General features: G+C 41.6%; 1 protein-coding gene across 4 annotated transcripts in view; it reads left to right on the top strand.

The window, feature by feature from the left end:
• Window positions 1-1,452: 1,452 nt before the first annotated feature.
• The window catches only part of ACSS2 (acyl-CoA synthetase short chain family member 2), a 46,793-nt gene continuing 28,570 nt past the window's right edge, over window positions 1,453-19,675 (top strand). For 3 of the 4 annotated variants that reach the window (XM_010811409.4, XM_005214586.4, XM_025000407.2), the window contains exons 1-2: window positions 1,468-1,679; window positions 9,847-10,042. In XM_010811409.4, the coding sequence (XP_010809711.1) occupies window positions 1,502-1,679; window positions 9,847-10,042 (374 nt within the window). In that variant the 5' untranslated portion in view covers window positions 1,468-1,501. 4 annotated transcript variants of the gene reach the window in all.

Here is a 19,675-nt window from a genome sequence, read left to right on the forward strand (position 1 = left end):
GTTGCAAAGAACTTACTCCTTAGAAAAGACCCTGATGCTGGGAAAGACTGAAGGCAGGAGGAGAAGGGGACGACAGAGGATGAGATGGTTGGATGGCATCACCGACTCAGTGAACATGAGTTTGAGCAAGCTCCAGGAGTTGGAGGTGGACAGGGAGGTCTGGCATACTGTAGTCCATGGGGTTGCAAAGAGTTGGACATGACTGAGTGACTGAACTGAACTGAACTGAATTTAGGATGTGCTGGGCATGAGATTAGTTGGACAAAGAACAAGAGAGCAGGTGGGAAGGGAGGCTGGGCCAGATGGGGTTCTTCGTAGGCTTCAGGAAGTGGGGGCTGCCTGCTTCCGGGCCTCAGAATCACTCTTGGATTTAAGTACTTGAGGATCCTTCCTGACTTGATGGCTGTTCTGTAAATGGATGGGTGGGAGTGGGCCCTTCTTGGTGGTGAGTACAGAGATGGAGGGTCCTGGCTGGTCCCTCCTTTCTGGAGTGGAAGGGATAGAGGGAAGCTGGAGGTATTTGAGCCCAGGTGTCTCTTGATGAAGTAAGAGACTGGGAAGGAAACAAGGGTGTGATTGATTCCTTCTATTTGCCTAGACTTTATTTCACAAGACTTAGCTTCAGCCAGATAAGGTGGTAAAAACTTCTGGAGGCAGGAGACCTAGGTTTGGCCCAAGTTACAGTCCTTTTTTCTGGGACTTTGTACAAAGTCCTCCCTTTCCCTGAGTCTATAATTTATGCAATGAAATGGGTTTGTTAGCAAAGACTTGAGGCGCCTCCTAGTCTTAATTTAATGAATCTTTGCATTTGAGGTCTGGATGGAAATTTGTGGAGGCAGGGAAAGTAAAGAACTCTCCTCAAGAGTGGAAGAAAATATGAGTTTCCTCAGGGTGGCGGTTAGTTCCCAGAGCGAAAGTGTGTCACCCGGAAAGGACCCTACTCCACCTGGCTTTTCCATTCGGTGGGGTGACAGGCTTGTGCAATCAGATCGCGGGGCGGCTCCTCGATGGGCCTGACCAAACTCCGTTTGTTCGTTAGCCCAGCTCTTTCCTGCTCATGCCCCGCCCTAACTCAACTCTGCATCTGTAACTCCAAGACCCCACCCCACCCTGGTCACTCCATGGTCCTGCCTCCTCTCCTGTCACACATCCAGCCTCGCCACTCCCGGTCACTCCACGGGCCCACCCTCTCGCCTGTCACGCCTGGCCCCTCCCCCTTCTGCTTTCCCGCTGAGGCTCCACCCCTTCCGCAAGTAAGCTCCGCCCCATGCCCCAAGCAATGCTCAACTTTGGCCAATGGGTTTCTTTGCTAGCCCTGGTCCCAACACCACCAGGCACGGCTCCGCCCCTCTGGGCCTCTCCCCCTTGCACCTGCCTAAGCCCCGCCCCCGCCACCAGGCCCCGCCCCTTCTTAAGGCCCCGCCCCTCGGTTGGCCTGTTTTCCGCGCCTGGGCGCCGGCTGCTACCGCCAAGGCGGCTACTGTGTTCGGAACTTGAGGTGATGGGACTTCCCGAAGAGCGGAGCCGGAGCGGCAGCGGGAGCGGGGCCCGGGAGGAAGCTGGAGCCCGGAGCCCGACACGGAGCTGGTCTCCGCCGCCTGAGGTCAGCCGTTCGGCGCACGTCCCCTCGCTGCAGCGCTACCGCGAGCTGCACCGGCGCTCCTTGGAGGAGCCGAGAGGTGAGGCAGGGCCCGGGCGGGCCTGAGGGACGTCAGCTAGGAGAGAAGTGGGGGTTCACAGGAGAGGGAGGAATTGGGGGTGTTCCGTCGGGAAATGGAAGTTCCGTGAGGAGATGGAGGTTCCCTTGGGAAATTGGGGAGTCGGTAAGGAGATAAAGGTTCTGTGATGGAAGAATAGCGGTTCTTTAAGGAGATGGAAAAGGGGTTCTGGGAGGAGGGGGTTCTCTGAGGCGAAGGAGGAAATGTCGTTCTGTAGGAAATGAGCGTCTCCTAGGAGTTGGGGGGTTCGTTTGCGACTTGGGGGTTCGCAGGTTCTGTGAACGTCTGAAAGAGAGAAAATGTCCTGAAAAGAGAGTTTCTCATACGAAGAGTCGGGTTCTTAGGGGCCAGGAGCGCCTTGAAGGGAGGCGGGCCACGAAGAGAACTTTCTTTACCGCTTTTCAGCCCAGCTCAGCCCGTGCCTCCTGACAACTTTCGCCTGTGAGTTAGTCTCCACTGCTGAGGGGCACTCGAGTCCCATCCTGGCATCCCCAAGTTAGTAATGGAGATCTATTTTTAGTATTTCAGAAATCCCGATGGAAACTACCATGTAAAACTGAACAAGTCACTAAAATATCGCCTTTAAAATAAAAAAATTAGGGCTGGGATTGTAATAACTCCGTAATTCTGATAGGTAGTGCCATGTCTTTGAGACTCAAGCTGGGTAAGGGGATGTAGCTGAATTGGGAGGCGGCATGATGCTGGCAGTGGGACATGCATGAACAATCTGGATTTGATCTTGGCTCTGCCACTCATTTGCTCTTTGGTCTTGAGATTTTAAAACCTGTCTGAAATTCCTTTTCTTTATCTATAAAATAGAGGTAATAAGACCTGCCTCGAAGATTTGTTTGAGGGCTAAAATGAGTAGTAAGTGAAGTGTGCATTATAGAGTGCCTGATGCACAGCAGCGTTCACTAAATAGTGGTTAGTTTGATAACCATAAGAGCAATGTGGATGAAGCCACTATTGAGTAAGCAAGATAAGATTAAATCAGGTGTAGAGCTGTTGATTGCTGCAGGCAATGTCCACGTTTTAGTGCTCAGACCTCTTTTTTTTTTTTAGGTGTTCTTATAGATATTTGTTGACTAAATTTGTCTATGTAGACCACCCCTTAGACAAATATTACACTTAATCTTTTAGTTGACTCTTGTGGCTGGTAATTCTTTCCTTGTCAAGTTCCTACTCTTTAAAAAGATTTCATAGTAGGCTTCCTTTAATAGGGAAATGAGCCAATATCTTTAAATAAAAACACAATCACATGGAAGTTTCATAAAATACAACACACACCTGTATCCACCAACTATCCTAGGATTCTGACTTCTTGGGATAGCACTGAATTTTTGTTGGAATTCTCTAGGAATAAAATATAAAGGCCAATTCATATACTGGCTCTAAAGCAATATCATCATATCTTCATCTTTCCAATGGAGACTTCCTAGTTGGCTCTTAGAGAGGTGATCTTATCTATAGACTCACTTCCTAATCAGAGTTCACTTTCAGATTAGATAACCCCAGCTTGTTTCTTTTTCTTTCTTTCTTTTTAAAATTGAAGTATAGTTGATTTATAATGTGTTTGTTTCAGGTATACAGTTCAAAGTAGTTCAGTTATTTACACATATGTCCATATTCTGGAGAAGGCAATGGCACCCCATTCCAGTACTCTTGCCTGGAAAATCCCATGGATGGAGGAGCCTGGAGGGCTGCAGTCCATGGAGTCGCTAGGAGTCAGACATGACTGAGCAACTTCACTTTCACTTTTCACTTTCATGCATTGGAGAAGGAAATGGCAACCCACTCCAGTGTTCTTGCCTGGAGAATCCCAGGGACGGCGGAGCCTGGTGGGCTGCCGTCTATGGGGTCACACAGAGTTGGACACGACTGAAGTGACTTAGCAGCAGCATGTCCATATTCAGACTCTTTTCCCTTATAGGTTATTACAAAACAGAGTATAGTCCCCTGTGCTATACAGTAGGTTCTTGTTGGTTATCTATTTTATATATACTAATGTGTGTGTGTGTGTGTGTGTGTGTGTGTGTGTGTGCATGTGCTAAGTTGCTTCAGTTGTGTCTGACTCTGTGACCCTATGGACTATAGCCTGCCAGGTTCCTCTGTCCATGGGATATTCCAGAATACTGGAATGGGTTGCCATTTCCTCCTGCAGGAGATCTTCCTGACCCAGGGATTGAAGCTGCATCTCTTGCATCTACTGTATTGGCAGGCGGGTTCTTTACCACTAGAGCTACCTGGGAAGCCCAGTACTGTGTATGTGTTAACCCCAAACTTCTAATTTATCCCTCCCCTCCTACCTCAGGCCTCTTTTCACTTCTCTTCCCTCTCTATATTTTTTCCTGTCATGAGTTCATGTTTCCCATGTTTTCGTTTTTTTAAATTAAGGTAACATTATTTAAGCTCCCTGTATACAATATTGTATTTCTACTTCTGTGTACTCTATGGTGTGATCACCACCAAAAATTTAGTTTCCACCCATCACCATACAGTTACCCTCTTTACTCATTTTACCCTCCCCACTTCACCTCTGGTAACCAGTAATCTGTTCTCTGTATGTGTGTTTGTTTTGTTTAGTTTGGTTGTTCATTTATTTTGTTTTTTACATTGCACATATGAGTGAAAGCATATGGTATTTGTCTTTGACTCTGTCTGAAATTGTAAGTTTTCATTCTTTTATGGTTGAGTAATATTCATATTACTTCCCTGATGGCTCAGACAATAAAGAATCTGCCTGCAATGCAGGAGACCCAGGTTCAATATCCAGGTCAGGAAGATCCTCTGGAGAAGGGAATGGCAACCCACTCCAGTATTCCTGCCTGTAGAATCCTTTGGACAGAAGAGTTTGGTGGACTACAGTCCATAGGGTCACAGAGAGTTGGAGACTTGGAGACTGACACTTTTTTGACTTTAATATTTGTATATCTATATGCTGCTGCTGCTAAGTCACTTCAGTTGTGTCCGACTCTGTGCGACCCCATAGATGGCAGCCCACCAGGCTCCCTGGTCCCTGGGATTCTCCAGGCAAGAACACTGGAGTGGGTTGCCATTTCCTTCTCCAATGCAGAAAAGTGAAAGTGAAGTTGCTCAGTCGTGTCCGACTCCTAGCAACCCCATGGACTTGCAGCCTACCAGGCTCCTCCGTCCATGGGATTTTCCAGGCAAGAGTACTGGAGTGGGGTGCCATTGCCTTCTCCGTATATCTATATAGGTAAATACGTATCTCTATATATCACATCTTCTTTATCATTCATTTATCAGTGGACACTTAGGTTACTTCCATGTCTTGGCTATTCACTGTAAACATAATAAACATAGGAGTGCATATATCTTTTCAAAATAGTGTTTCTGTTTTCTTGAGAAAAATACTCAGAAGTGGAATTGCTGGATCATCTAATAGTCCTGTTCTTAATTTTTTGAGAAATTGCTATACTCCAAAGTGGCTGCAACAGTATGCATTCCCAACAAAAATGTATGAAGGCTTCATCTCTTCACATCTTTTTCAACACTTGTTTCTTGCCTTTTTGATAATAGCCATTCAGACATGTGTGAGGTGATATACCATTGTGGCTTTGACTTGCATTTTCCTAATAACAAGTAGTACTGAACATCTTTTCATGTATCTGTTGGCTATCAGTATGTCTTTGGAAAAATGTCTATTCAGCACCTCTGATCACTTTTTAATTGGGTTACTTGTTATTTTGTTGTTGAGTTGTATGCGTTCTTTATGTATTTTGAATGCTAACCCTTTATCCGATATATGATTTGCAAATACCTTCTCCCCAATGATGAGCTGTTACTGTCACAGTAACTCTTTTTGTGTATACTTAGCTTTGTATCCAGGATCTCACTTATGCTCTAGTCTCAAATTGCATAGGCCTGTAGAGCATTTTATTCACATATCATGATGTTATACCGTATTTAACATTACTGTGAGTCAGATTTACCAATTTTCCCTTCCAAATCTGCTCTTCTTCCTAATGTTCTAATCCCTGCCAGTGGCACTATCCCAAATCTTATCTATCTGTATATCTTATTTATTTATATGTTGCTAACTGCTTGCTGGGCACAAATTCTGTTTGTTTGATGTAGAGACTATTATCCCCATTTTTCAGAAAAGGAAACTGACACTTAGAGAGGTTAACTAAATTGAACAATGTCACAGAGGTACTTAGCGGTGGAGCTGAGATTTGAACCAACATAGTTTTGACTGCAGAATCTATACTCCCAGTAGCTATGCTAGGCCTCTTCCCTGATCCACAGTCTGCCTGTTATGAAATTCTATCAAATACTCTTTCCACATATCTCTTAGGTTATCTTTTCTTCCATTTCCATAGACCCTTTTAATTCAAGGGAGCAGCCTTCTAATTGGTTCTCTCTCCCCTAGTCTCACTCATCTCCATATTTCTGGTATATTTAGAATTATCTAAACACTATTGGACTGATATGGAAATAGTGCTTTCATATGTCACTTCAAAAACTTTCAATAGTTCCCTATTTCCTACAGTTTAAAGTGAAAATTCTGCCTTTCTTTCAGAATCTCTGGATAACTAGCCTACCCCACCTTTCTATTCTTATCTTCTGATACTCCCTACCACATGCCCCTCATTCTACAACAGACCATTCTTGTTGATATGCTGTATACACAAAAGTCCCTTTCCCATCACCATGGCTTTGCCCATTCCCTTCTGTTCCTCTCTACCTAATCAAACTTCACCAGTTCCACAGAGCATTTCCTGATCATGCCAGTCCATTATTACCTTTTCTAAACTTCAGTACTTAGAACATGTGCCGAAGAACCATCCAGAATTCAACAGCTCCACCATAAAAAAAATAAAAGCAAGAACTAAATGATTATGTATTTCCCTGATATTCCAGTGGTTAAGATTCCATGCTTCCACTGTAGGGGGCATGAGTTCGATCCCTGGTCATGGAACCACACTGCCTGTGGCCTGGCGGGCCAGAAAACAAAACAAAACTAAGTGATTATAAAACTCAGATTTCTTCACTTCTTGTTGATAGACATAAATGTGGTTCATATATGGTTTTACATAATCTGTGCCTACTACTGTCACTTAAAATGTATTTTTTTGAGTATACACATATTAAATGTAGTTATAACAACATGGAACTTAGAGTTAGATCTTATTTTTTATTCAGGTTACTAGCTGTGTGATTCTTGGGAGAGTTTCCTATGTGTCCTGAGCTTCAGTTTTCTCATGTATTAAAATCAAGATCATCAGAGGGCCATATAAAAATTAAATGAGATTAGCTCAATCCTTGGACATTAATGGCATTCATTAAAATGCCAGTTCCCATTTGTTCTCTCATTAATGGCCATTTAGTACCCTATTGTATCACTACCATTAAAGAGATTTCATCTCTTTAGTTTTCATCGATTTTTTCATTGTTGAGCGTTAGGGTCGTTTCTAGTTTTACTGTTATAAATGGTGTTAGTATAAACATCTCTTGAGTAATCACTTTTTTCCCCTGTGGTATTATTTTCTTAGGGTGTGTTTACCCAAAGTTAGCAGTTGAAAGAATATAAAACATTTTATGACTCTTGTCATGCATTGCCCTGCTGTTCAGTAACATTGTGCTAATTTCTTACAATGCTGTTATCATATAACAGATCGGTTTTCTAGGGTCACTTGGGCATTGAGTTCAATATTTTCTTAGTCTTTGCTGGTCTCAGAGGCATATAATGGCACCTTGGGGTTGATTTGATTTGGATTTCTTTAATTCATTGCAAGTTGTATAGAAAGAAAAGAAAGTGAAGTCACTCAGTCGTGTCTGACTCTTTGTGACCCAATGGACTATAGCCTGCTGGGTTCCTCCATCCATTGGACTTTCCAGGCAAGAATACTGGAGTGGGTTGCCAATTCCTTCTCCAGGGGAATCTTCCCGACCCAGGGATCGAACCCAGGTTTCCTGCATTGTAGGCAGACTCTTTACTGCCTGAGCCACCAGGGAATCTGGTGGCAAGATGTATACCCTGTGATTTAGCTTTCAGTATATTCTGTCTTGTATACTCAAAAATGTTTTATGTTTTAGTCTCATTGTTGCCAAAATCTTGTCTCTCTGTGTACCAATGCCAAACAGAAATACGGAGACAGAGTTATGGAGGAGAAGGAAAGAATAGCTTTATTACTTTGCCAGGCAGAGGGGGAACACAGTAGGCTAGTGCCTCAAGAACTATGCCTCCTCCCTGGTGAGAAGGGAAAGGTTATATAGTCAGGCAGGAGTATGTGATAAGGATCAAGGTAATAACAGTCTTGTATTCTTTCTTCTGCAAAGTTCAAAAGGGTGGGGTTCCTGACAAGATTGGATGTGTGGAGGGTCTTAGGTGGTCCAGTGTCCTAACCTTGATGAGCCTCTCTGGTCCTTTAATCTTGCTGTTTTACTGCTGTTCCTCCTTTGATGAGCAACTATGATGCCTTTTGGAACTGAGAGGTCATGGAGGCTGGATTCTTGCCTATAAGAAATGGGGGACAAACAGGCCTCTGTGCCCAGGAGTCCCACGGGGCCCTGCTCAACATCATTATCTCTATAATCAGACTGTATAAACTAAATCATCCAACTTGAACAAGTCACTTTACTTCTATAAATTTGATTTCTTGATATCAGTAAAATGAGAGGCCGATAACCTCTAAATTTCCTTCCATTGTTATGGTTCTGAGTGTCTCTCTCTCTCCTCTAGCTTGTGATCCAGTACTTAGACTATCCTAGGTGTTCTGCAACAGCATGTTTAACCTGTTGAGTACCTTTTCTCCAGAGTAACCAGGCAAATGTTTCAATATTGTAAGTCTTCTCTGGTTAAAACTGTACAATGACTTTCCATTGCTCTTAGAAACAGAAACTGTTAGTTGCTCAGTCATGTCCGACTCTTTGTAATGCCATGAGCTGTAGCCTGCCAGACTGCTCTGTCCATGGGATTTTCCAGGCAAGAATACTGGAACAGGTTGCTGTTTCCTTCTCCAGAGGATATTCCTGACCCAGGGATCAAACCCAGGTCTCCTGCATTGCAGGCAGATTATTCACCATCTGAGCCATCAAGGAAGCCTGTCGCTCTTAGGCTCAAATTCTCTATGCTTAGAAGGATTGCATGTTATCTGCCCAGTTTATGCCTTAATTTCTGCTATTCTTTCTCTTATTCTCAGTGCTTCAGCTTGAGGGAGTTCCTCTTAACGTATACCCATGGTTCTTTTCTGTCCCATAGTAATGTTTTTCCTGGTGGGAGAGTGGAGAAAAACTCGTATTCATCTTTCAGACTTTAGCAACAATGTCTTCCTCAGGGCAGTTCAAATCTTGACTTAGTAAATGTATAAGTAGATATCACTAAGTCATGTCCGACTCTTTGCAACCTCATAGATTGTAGTCCGCCAGGTTCCTCTCTCCATGGGATTCCCCAGTCAAGAATACAGGAGTGGGTTGCCATGCCTTCCTCCATGGGATCTTCCTGATTCAGGGATTGAACTTGGGTCTTGTGCTTTTCAGGCAGATTCTTTACCCACTGACCCACCTTGGGCAAATTATTTAGCCTCTCTGAGCCTTGATTTTCAAACCAATAAAATAAGAATGAAAAACCCTACCTCCTACGGTTGTGGTAAGAACTAAATGAGATAATGCATTTAAAGAGTTTAAAAGCCACATCTGGTACTTAGCAAGTAACACTTGGGCAAATAGTAGTAGGAGAAAGAGATGCTCATTAAGTAATTGCTGAGAGTGAATGAACAAATTTTTCCTTGTCATGGGAGGCTCTGTGGGTAAAAGATCTCTTCCTTTCATTAATTAATTCATTGGAAAAGTTACTGATTAACTACAATGTACTAGGCATTGTGATAGGCACTGGTTGCAGTTTGAATAGATGGTGAAAAATGGAGTGGATATTTTGAGAAGGGAGGGAAGAAACTTGAGTCAAGATTCAGCCCATGGGAGTAAAGATGGTTTAAGAGTGTGGTGGGTGTTAAGATTTGAGAGGTAGAAGAGGGACCCAGGTGATAGGTTCTAGAGTACAGGGCAGAGAAATTGTGACTTGGTGCTATGCATAGAATGGTAAGCCATCTGAGGATAAGTGTGCCTCAGAAGCTAAATGATGTCTGGGCTTCCTTTTCTGTTGTAGAGTTTTGGGGAGACATTGCCAAGGAATTTTACTGGAAGACCCCATGTCCTGGTCCATTCCTTCAGTACAACTTTGATGTGACTAAAGGGAAAATCTTCATTGAATGGATGAAAGGAGCAACTACCAACATCTGCTACAACGTACTGGATCGAATTGTCCATGAGAAAAAACTTGGCGATAAAGTTGCTTTTTACTGGTAAAAACACCTATCTTATAGCCTGTGGCAGATAAAAAGTCACCCTGACATTTATATAGCATTTTATAGTTCACAAAGTACCTTAAAAATCCATGCATTTGATGCTTACAACAACCCAGAAGAATAAGCAAAGTATCATTAACTTAATGTCTCAGGTGAGGAAAAATACCTCAAGTTAAATGACTTCCCTAAAATCATGTAACTAGTATGTGACAGAACTGACATTCAAAATCAAGTGTCCTGACTTCTAGTCTAGTGTTTTCAACTTGTAGTTGGAAAGAACAATGTGAGGGGGTAAATGGAAGTAAAAAGGACTATGTTGTTTTCTTATTCTTGCTTTGGGAGAAAAGTGGATTGTGGATTTTTCGCTGCCACCACCACTGTTATCATCATTACCTTTGATTGAGCTATATGCCAGATGCTGTGCTCAAGTGCTTCACACATATTATCCTATTTGATGCTCACAACAACTAAAAATATATTATTTATTTTCCTCGTTTTACATATGTGAAAATGAAATTCTGAGATGTAAATAGATGACTTATTTGAAGTTATACAGCTAGTAAGAAGGACTGATATTCACATCCTGGTAGCACAGTTCCAGAGTTTTACTCTTAACCATGACATTATACTATCCTTCTAATTTCTTATACTAGCCTCTCAACAGCTTTGCAAATTAGGTATTCTTAGCCCAATTTTATAGCTGAAGAAATGAAGCATGCATCTCTGCTTCATAGTGAATAAGCTCATAGAGTGAGTAACTGGTGGAGCCAGGGTTCAAACCCAAGTCTGTCTGATTCCTTGTTTTTAACACTCAGCCATGCTGACTCCTCCACTGAAACTAAAACCCCGTCTTCCTAGCAACATAGCTTAGAGGAGATGTTACTAAACTGAACCTGAAATAGGACCTTGAAGTTCCAGTTATTGGGGTGTTTCTGCCACCAACCATAAGCACTTTGAGAATTAATCTGTTTCTTTTTTAAATCAGCCAGTAGGAGCATATTGGTATTTCACGGATGCGTTAAATTTGTAGTCAGTAAAACGTTGCCCAGTTTGTGTGATATATTAAGAAAAACCCTCACCTGAGAGATAGGAAATTCAGTTTCTCACTTTAACTCTGCCATCCACTTTCCATGTAACCATAGGCAAGGCATTTAACTCTCTGAGAGTCAATTTCCTTGTCCATAAAATGGGGGTAATATTAAATCCCACCCTTGCCCTATAACTGGATTGTTAGGAGAATCAAATATGATTTTGTAAAAGTATTTATTGGGAAACACTGTACAAATGTGAGTGATCTGTTACCACATTACCATTGCTCAGGTTGGGGTCACTTTGCCACTGAAATTCACAGTCCATTATGCCTGTTGAGACTTTGTTTAGCTCCTGCCATGAGACTTTATGCTTGAGCTCCAGCTGACACTTGGGCCCATCTCCTAGGTTCCTCAGAGATCAGAAAACCTTTAAAGATCTGGATAGGAGATACTTTGTCTGAATTTGTTCCCTGGTTTGAAATCAAGTGCATGATGAAAGACTGGAAAGGCACAAGCCAGAATTGTTTATTCAATGGATATTGCTGCAGAATCCTTGAGGCCCTTCTTTCTAGTTTCCCTACCATCTGTACTTGAATAGAGCCTGTCTTTCCACATATGTAAAATGAAAGGAGTAGATTAGATCAGTGTTTTCCCAAGAATGCTTTTGAAACCACTAATTACTAGACATATTAGCAGGAACTTTTTTTTTTTTTTTTTCCGAGCAGAAGCTTCTTGATTCATGAAAAAAAAACAGACTGAGAAGCACTGTATAATAAATTACGTTTCCAGGATTTTCATTGTGTATTGATACAGTAAAGGCTCCAAAAAGTCCTACAGTAAAGATACCTGATTCATTTTAACATGGGATTTCTAAAGTTTATTTGAGCCCCAAACATTTTTTATAGCATGCGATTAACATCACAAGAAGCAGTATTCCATGGAACACTGATTTATGAAGCACTTGATGTATAATCTCTACATTTACTTCTCATGCAAAATTCTGTAACTCTGTAACAAGACATTTTCACTCCATTTTTACATTGGTCAGTCAACCAATAAGAATTTTAAAGATATTGAGTACTCAGCCCTGAGTGTTATGGTACAGGGGTAAGAAGAATGGGAGACAAGTACCACATGGGCCATTATTATTCAAGTCTCAATCTACAAATAAATCACATTTGTTAAAAGAAAGTAAAGTGCAAATATCCCAGATATTTGTTTACTTCCCTTTTTTACCTCTATATTTTAAAATAATATGCTTACACTGCAATTTCTTTTGTTTTTGAAGAAAGCATTGACTTCCTTTTATGGTAAATGAGAATTCAGTTCTTATATACTACTCCAACTTCTTTCTCTTAATCTCAACATAATTATACCTCTATTTTTTAGTTAATTTAAAATCAATGCTTATTTTAGAATAATATATGATTGTATTTCCTTTTATATAAAGATTTTTGTTTTCAAAGAAGTTAAAAATCGCCTAAAATTTTCTTATACTATTTGCCTTTATCATATACTCAATATTTTTCAAACTATCATATAATTTATTCTGTGAAGTTCTCTTTTTCCCCTTGGTCCTAGAGCCTACCTTCTTTCTGCTCTAATTTTTATTAATGTTTTTAAAGTGACATCTTTTCAGTGATTTGCTCCAGTTGATACACTTCTTATGGAGCGATAGTATGACTTTCTTTTCAGCCTAGACATTTAGATAACTCAAGTGGCTTTCTTTTCTTTTTTCTGAGCAAACTCCTGGAAATAGTGAAGGACAGGGAAATCTGGAGTGCTGCAGTCCAAGAGGTCACAGAGAGTTGGACACAACTTAGAACTGAACAGCAACAGCATAGTGGCATTAGAAAATCACATTTAGGGCAGATCTTATATACAAACTGAAGTAAGCCACTAACAAAGTGCTTCAGTTAGCCAAGATAGAACACTATTAAGAAGAATTTGCCTTTTAACTTTTGACTTGACACATGGTAAATATTCATGGAAGAATAGTATTTTTAGAATTTGAAGTGATTGTTTTATTAGAATCCATCTAGGCCAACTGTCCTTACAGATGTAAAGGGTTTATGCAGGGATCAATTTATTCAATAAATACTTATTAAGGACTTACTATGTACCAGGCAGTATTCTGAACAAACAAACAAACTCTCTACCCTCTTGGAGGTTATATTCCAGCTTAAGGAGACAGACAAACAAATCAATAAATATAAGACAGGTAGTGATAAGTGCTGTAGAAAAATACAAAGCAGTTTAAGGAAAAAGGAATGACAGTGAAAAATGGGGATTGATATTGGCAGCCCTCTCTGATCAAGGTGACATTTGAGACGCAATATGAAGGAAATGCAGAATGTCATGCATATAGTTGGTTGGGAAAGGAAACTATTCCAGGTACATGGAAGAGTAAGTGTAGAGGCCCTGGGACAGGAGTGTTTTGCTACCTAGTGTGTTTGAATACTAGCTAGGAACTTAGCGTAGCTGAAGCAGTATTAGTTAGAAAAACAGAGTGATACGGAATGAGGTCAGCAGGACACTAGATTGTATAGATTGAAAGATTTGGGTTTTTTTTTTTTCCACAGTGAAATGGGGAACCACTGGAAAATCTTGAGCGTAGAAGTGACAGTGATTTGACTTATGTTTAGAACCTGTCTTTATGTTGAGAATAGACCGTTGAAGGGCAAGATTAGAAGCATGGAGACTTATGAGGCTATTATAGAAATCCATGTGAACAATGATAGTGATTGAAGGTGCTTCAGTTCAGTTCAGTCGCTCAGTTGTGTCCGACTCTTTGTGACCCCATGAATCGCAGCACGCCAGGCCTCCCTGTCCATCACCAACTCCCGGAGTTCACTCAGACTCACGTCCATCGAGTCGGTAATGCCATCCAGCCATCTCATCCTCTGTCGTCCTCTTCTCCTCCTGCCCCCAATCCTTCTCAGCATCAGAGTCTTTTCCAGTGAGTCAACTCTTCACATGAAGTGGCCAAAGTACTGGAATTTCAGCTTTAGCATCATTCCTTCCAAAGAACACCCAGGGCTGATCTCCTTCAGAATGGACTGGTTGGATCTCCTTGCAGTCCAAGGGACTCCCAAGAGTCTTCTCCAACACCACAGTTCAAAAGCATCAATTCTTCAGCACTCAGCTTTCTTCACAGTCCAACTCTCACATCCATACATAACCACTGGCAAAACCATAGCTTTGACTAGACGGACCTTTGTTGGCAAAGTAATGTCTCTGCTTTTGAATATGCTATCTAGGTTGGTCATAACTTTCCTTCCAAGGAGTAAGCGTCTTTTAATTTCATGGCTGCAGTCACCATCTGCAGTGATTTTGGAGCCCCCAAAAATAAAGTCTGACACTGTCTCCACTGTTTCCCCATCTATTTCCCATGAAGTGATGGGACCAGATGCCATGATCTTCGTTTTCTGAATGTTGAGTTTTAAATCAACCTTTTCACTCTCCTCTTTCACTTTCATCAAGAGGCTTCTTAGTTCCTTTCTGCCATAAGGGTGGTGTCATCTGAATATCTGAGGTTATTGATATTTCTCCTGGAAATCTTGATTCCAGCTTGTGCTTCTTCCAGAAGGTGCTTAGAAATGGTCAAAATCTGGATCTATTTTGAGTGAAGAGCCCATGGAATTTGCTGACTTGAATTGGATGTAAGGTGTGAAAGAAAAGGGAATCAAGATTGTATTCAACAGTGGTGAGGTCCAGGACTAGGACATCTTGACCATTTTTGGACACCTATGAAAAGATTTTATGCAGGGGAGTGATGTCACAGCTGGGCTCAAGAAGATTAATCTGGATTCATATGGAAGTGAGAATATAAAGGCAGAGAGCTGAGAGTTTTGTTATTCAAGGTAGAGATGCCTAAACTGGGATATTGGTTGTGGGAATGGAATTGAACAATAAAATTATACAGAAATTTAGAGGAGAGAAACCGATATAGGTAACTGGTTGTGTAGATGTAGGAGAGACAGGCAAAGAAAGTGAGAGAAGAGTCAATTGTTCCCTCAGTCTTTATAGCACTTTACCTTTTTCAAAGGCACATGGTCATCTGATCCAAAAGCTAAATTTACCCTCTAGACAAGACTATGGTTTCAACCTCTCTTATACTTTCTTCCCCCTACCATGACAGGTAGGGGTGTTGGTGGGGATTTATGTGTATATGTATGTGAAAGAAATCAGTGACAAAATTATTAGAACAGTCATTCACAGAGAGATAGTCAGTGAGGGACATTAGAGGTAGCTTTGGGAGTGGGGCCTGACTAGTTAAAGGGATAATGGCAAACAATGAGAAATTGGAGGATTAAGTAAAGGGTTTCTGAGGAGAGGGTAGAAAGAGTGGTTGGTGATTGTTTTTCGAGTGATTTATACAAGCTGCTCAGTCTCTAGGTTATTCCAGGAGAGGACCCCAATCTCTCAAGCCCCCAGAATTTGGTTTAGTCCATTCCTTCTACTTTTTGCTTTGGATTGCCTCTGGCTATCATTGTCTCTGAACCATCTCCTACCTCAGTCTCAACTGAAGTCTCTTTCCACAGGCTCTGGCTATTTTTCAATGCTTCCTTAGAAACTTCTGAGAAGCAGGTGTCTTTAAGAGTGATCTCAGGGCAGAGGCTCTGCTTTCAGGATCCCTTTATGTTCCCGAATATGAATTCGAAAGTATGCTATTTAGAGCTCTCCAGATCCTGGTGGGGTATGAGTGAGTGTGTGTACTTGAGGAGATGGGGATGGTTGAAAAGAGGAGATGAGCCCATGGTCTGACAAGGAGAAGACTGACTGTCAAGGTGACATGGAAAACTACAGCTCTAAAGTGTGTTGTCTTAGCATTCATGTCCAGGGACTCTATTCATTATCTAGGTCTGTGTCCTGGAGTTCATTTCAGTGATATTGGAATGGACAGACTTTTTTGTCCTCTATATCTTCACTAGTTTCACAATAGTGTATTTACTTATTAAAATATACCATTTGACCCTTGAACAATGTGAGTTTAAACTGCATGGGTCCACCTACAATGCAAATATTTTTCAACAGTAAGTTCTACAGTACTGCATGGTCTGTGGTTGATTGAATCAGCAGATACGGAGGAATCAAGGATATGGAGAGGCAACTGTAAGTTATAAGCAGATTAACCCCCATGTTGTTCAAGGGTCAACTGTACTTGCTAAGGAAAAACATTCATTGAGAAGGAATATGGCCTCAGACCATTCCCTTCCTCTCTCTGGGCCTTCCCTTTGTGAGAGTGATGGGAGGTGAACTACTGATACTCTGCAACGCCCCTTCCTGCACTGATGTGTCAGGATTCTACGAGTGTTTGAAGAGGAAGTGGTTCTTAGAAGGTCTGTTGCACCGTGTAGTGGCTGTTTGGTGACTCAGTAGGCAGGCTGGTCTTCTGTTGATACGGTGAAGAAAAGGAGGATTTTAGAAGGTTTGGGGTGAAGAGGCTGAGGAAGAGTCTACTCCCCTTGCCTGGTAACATGAACACTTTAGCACAAATACTTTAAACTAATGGGAGATATGTGGGGAAATAACTATGCTGGGAACAGTCTTTCTCCACTTGAATCAGATGGGCAGATTGTGGAGGAGGGCAGGGGTATTTCATGTTTAAGGTGTATTGTTAATTTTCTTCTCTTACTTCTCCCTGAGTTTTATGACCATTGATGCCTTAAAGAGTAATAAGTGGTGAAAATGAAACAACTAAGCTATGCTGTCCAAGACATTAGTCACTTTTTGAAAGTAGGTGGGATCTGAATAACATGTATAATAATAATAAACAGAATATGTTATATATTAATATATTATTATATGTACTAACATATGTAACAATAAGTGTGTAATAAATGGAGACTGTCTTGAGGCCTGACACAGTGTCCTGAGCCACATCAACTACCTGTGTTTGTGTCTGGGCTGACTTCTTATACACGTGTATTGAGTAAATATTTAATGAAGAGAATGACTTTAGATAATGCCTATTTTTTGAGCCCTCTTAATCTCACTTGGAGAAGGCAATGGCAACCCACTCCAGTACTCTTGCCAGGAGAATCCCATGGACGGGGGAGCCTGGTGGGCTACAGTCCATGGGGTCGCTGAGAGTCGGATCCGACTGAGCGACTTCACTTTCACTTTTCACTTTCATGCATTGGAGAAGGAAATAGCAACCCACTCCAGTGTTCTTGCCTGGAGAATCCCAGGGACAGAGGAGCCTGGTGGGCTGCCATCTATGGGGTTGCACAGAGTCGGACACGACTGATGCAACTTGGCAGCAGCAGCAGCAATCTCACTATAAACAGAGGTAAACAGGATACTTGTTAAAGTTACTTCTGTCACTGATCTTCAGAATTTCTATCACAAATCTAGGAAACTGCAGTGGCAAGGCAGCAAGGAGGAAAGTTGGGGAAGGGGAGGAACCCAGTACTGGCCTCGTGCCTTTGATGAGAGCTGGTAGTTAGGTAGGGGCACAGGTTCTTGCCTTAGGGTAGCCTCACATTTACAACAGTAAATAAGAAGGCTTAGAGTTGTCTGCCTTTTCCTGGATTTGGTATGAAAGAGTTGGGTCACTGGTAATGATACTTAGTGTTTGATAATAATACTTTGAACCTTTATGAGAATTTGAGACTCCCAGACCTTTGAGGTCCACTTCCTGTACAAAGCAGGAGTTGTAGCCCCTGAATCTTCATTCCCAACAATTCTCATAGTGATCATTCTGATTCTGGAACATTACCAAAACCACAGAGTTCACACAATATGTATCACCTTGTTAGGCACCTCTGTTACAAAATTCTTAGATATATTCCCTCCCTATAACTTTATCCCTACTTATGCTCTTCCCATGGTCTTAATCCTATGTTCTGGGGTCACATGAATAATCCTATTCTTTTTTTCCATGAGACATCTCTTCAGGCAGTTTGAAGGCAGTTATTATATCCCTTTGCCAAGCTGAATGTAGGAATCTAAATCTAGAAGACGCCTTGAAGATTCCTTCCATTGTTTCCCCATCTACTTGCCATGAAGTGATGGGAGCAGATGTCATAATCTTAGTTTTTTGAATGTTGAGTTTTAAGCCAGCTTTTTACTCTCCTCTTTCTCTTTCATCAAGAAGCTCTTTAGTACATCTTTGCTTTCTGCCATAAAGGTTGTATCATCTGCATATCTGAGGTTATTGATATTTCTCCTGGCAAATAAAGAACTTAGTGTTTGGCAAACAATATATTAGCTAATTTTATCATTATGCCAAAGCCTCATTCCTAAAACAAGAAAGAGCAGAGCTGATCTGATTGAAATATAGATTGAAGGACAAGAGCCACATTCTGTTGGCTTCTTTACCTTGTCATTGTGTTCCCTGTGAGATATGTGTGTGGAACCTCTGGGGATTTGCAAAACTCAGTTTGGAAACCCCTGATCTAGTCAGTGCCCTTGTTTTATGGATGAGGTAATCTTAAAGTTCCTTGTATAGTATAGTTTCTGGAACAACTCTATCGTGCATGTTGGTTTCCTGTAGACATTCTCTAGTTGGCCAGTATCACTTATTAAGTACTCTACCTATGGTATGCCTTGGACATGGAATTATTACCATTCTTTGCTCTGACCTTGCATATTAAAATCACATTAGACCCATTGACAGCCATACTCTACCACGCAGTCTCCCATAATGCCTAAGACTTTTCTGTTTGTTCTAATAATAAACTATATCTCATTTGCATTGTATGTGTATAATTTGTTCCCTTGTTTTTTGAACCTGGGTATGGTTCACAGCAATACTTGACAGATGAGGAACTTAAGGCTCAGAGTGGAAGTGACTTGGCCAGATCACATAGCAGTTGAACTTGTTCTAGAGAGAACACTTACATTCTTTGTTATAGACACTATGCTTCTCCTTTCATGGACCTAGCTCCTTTGACTGTCTGTCACTTATTTAGCCAGTAGTTTACTTAGATGATTTAGGGTTGGCTTAAGAAATGTTGACCACAATTTATAATGATAATTTATAAGGCTAAACACATTAAAGGGCAAACCTCAAGGAAGTAAAATCCTTTTCTTAGCTGGGATGTGCTCATTCATCCATTCATTAAACAATTTTTAAAAACTGAATATTTACTACATATAGTCTGCATGGGGCTTCCCAGGTGGTGCTGGTGGTAAAGAACCCACCTGCCAATGCAGGAGATGTAAGAGATGTGGGTTCTATTCCTGGGTTGGGAAGATCCCTTGGAGGAGGGCATGGCAACTCATTCCAGTATTCTTGCCTGGAGAATCCCACGGACAGAGGAGCCTGGTGGGCTACGGTCCAGAGAGTCACAAAGAGTTGGACACAACTGAAGCGACTTAACACAGCATGGCACATAGTCTGCATACTACCTTGAGAATAGTGGGTGGGAGGCACAGGGCAATAGCAGGGGAACCAGTAAGGGGGCATGGCAGCAATTGAGATAAGATATGATAATGGAGATAACAGTAGAAGCTGTGAAAAGTGGTCAGAATTTGAAAGTTTTGTTTTTGTTTTTTGCCGTGCTGTGAGGCTTATGGGATCTTAGTTCCCTGAGACCAGGGGTTGAACCCAGGCCCTCAACAGTGAGAGCATCAGGGAGTTTCTCAGATT

Source organism: Bos taurus, chromosome 13 (assembly GCF_002263795.3).
Source record: "Bos taurus isolate L1 Dominette 01449 registration number 42190680 breed Hereford chromosome 13, ARS-UCD2.0, whole genome shotgun sequence".
Taxonomy (NCBI): domain Eukaryota; kingdom Metazoa; phylum Chordata; class Mammalia; order Artiodactyla; family Bovidae; genus Bos; species Bos taurus.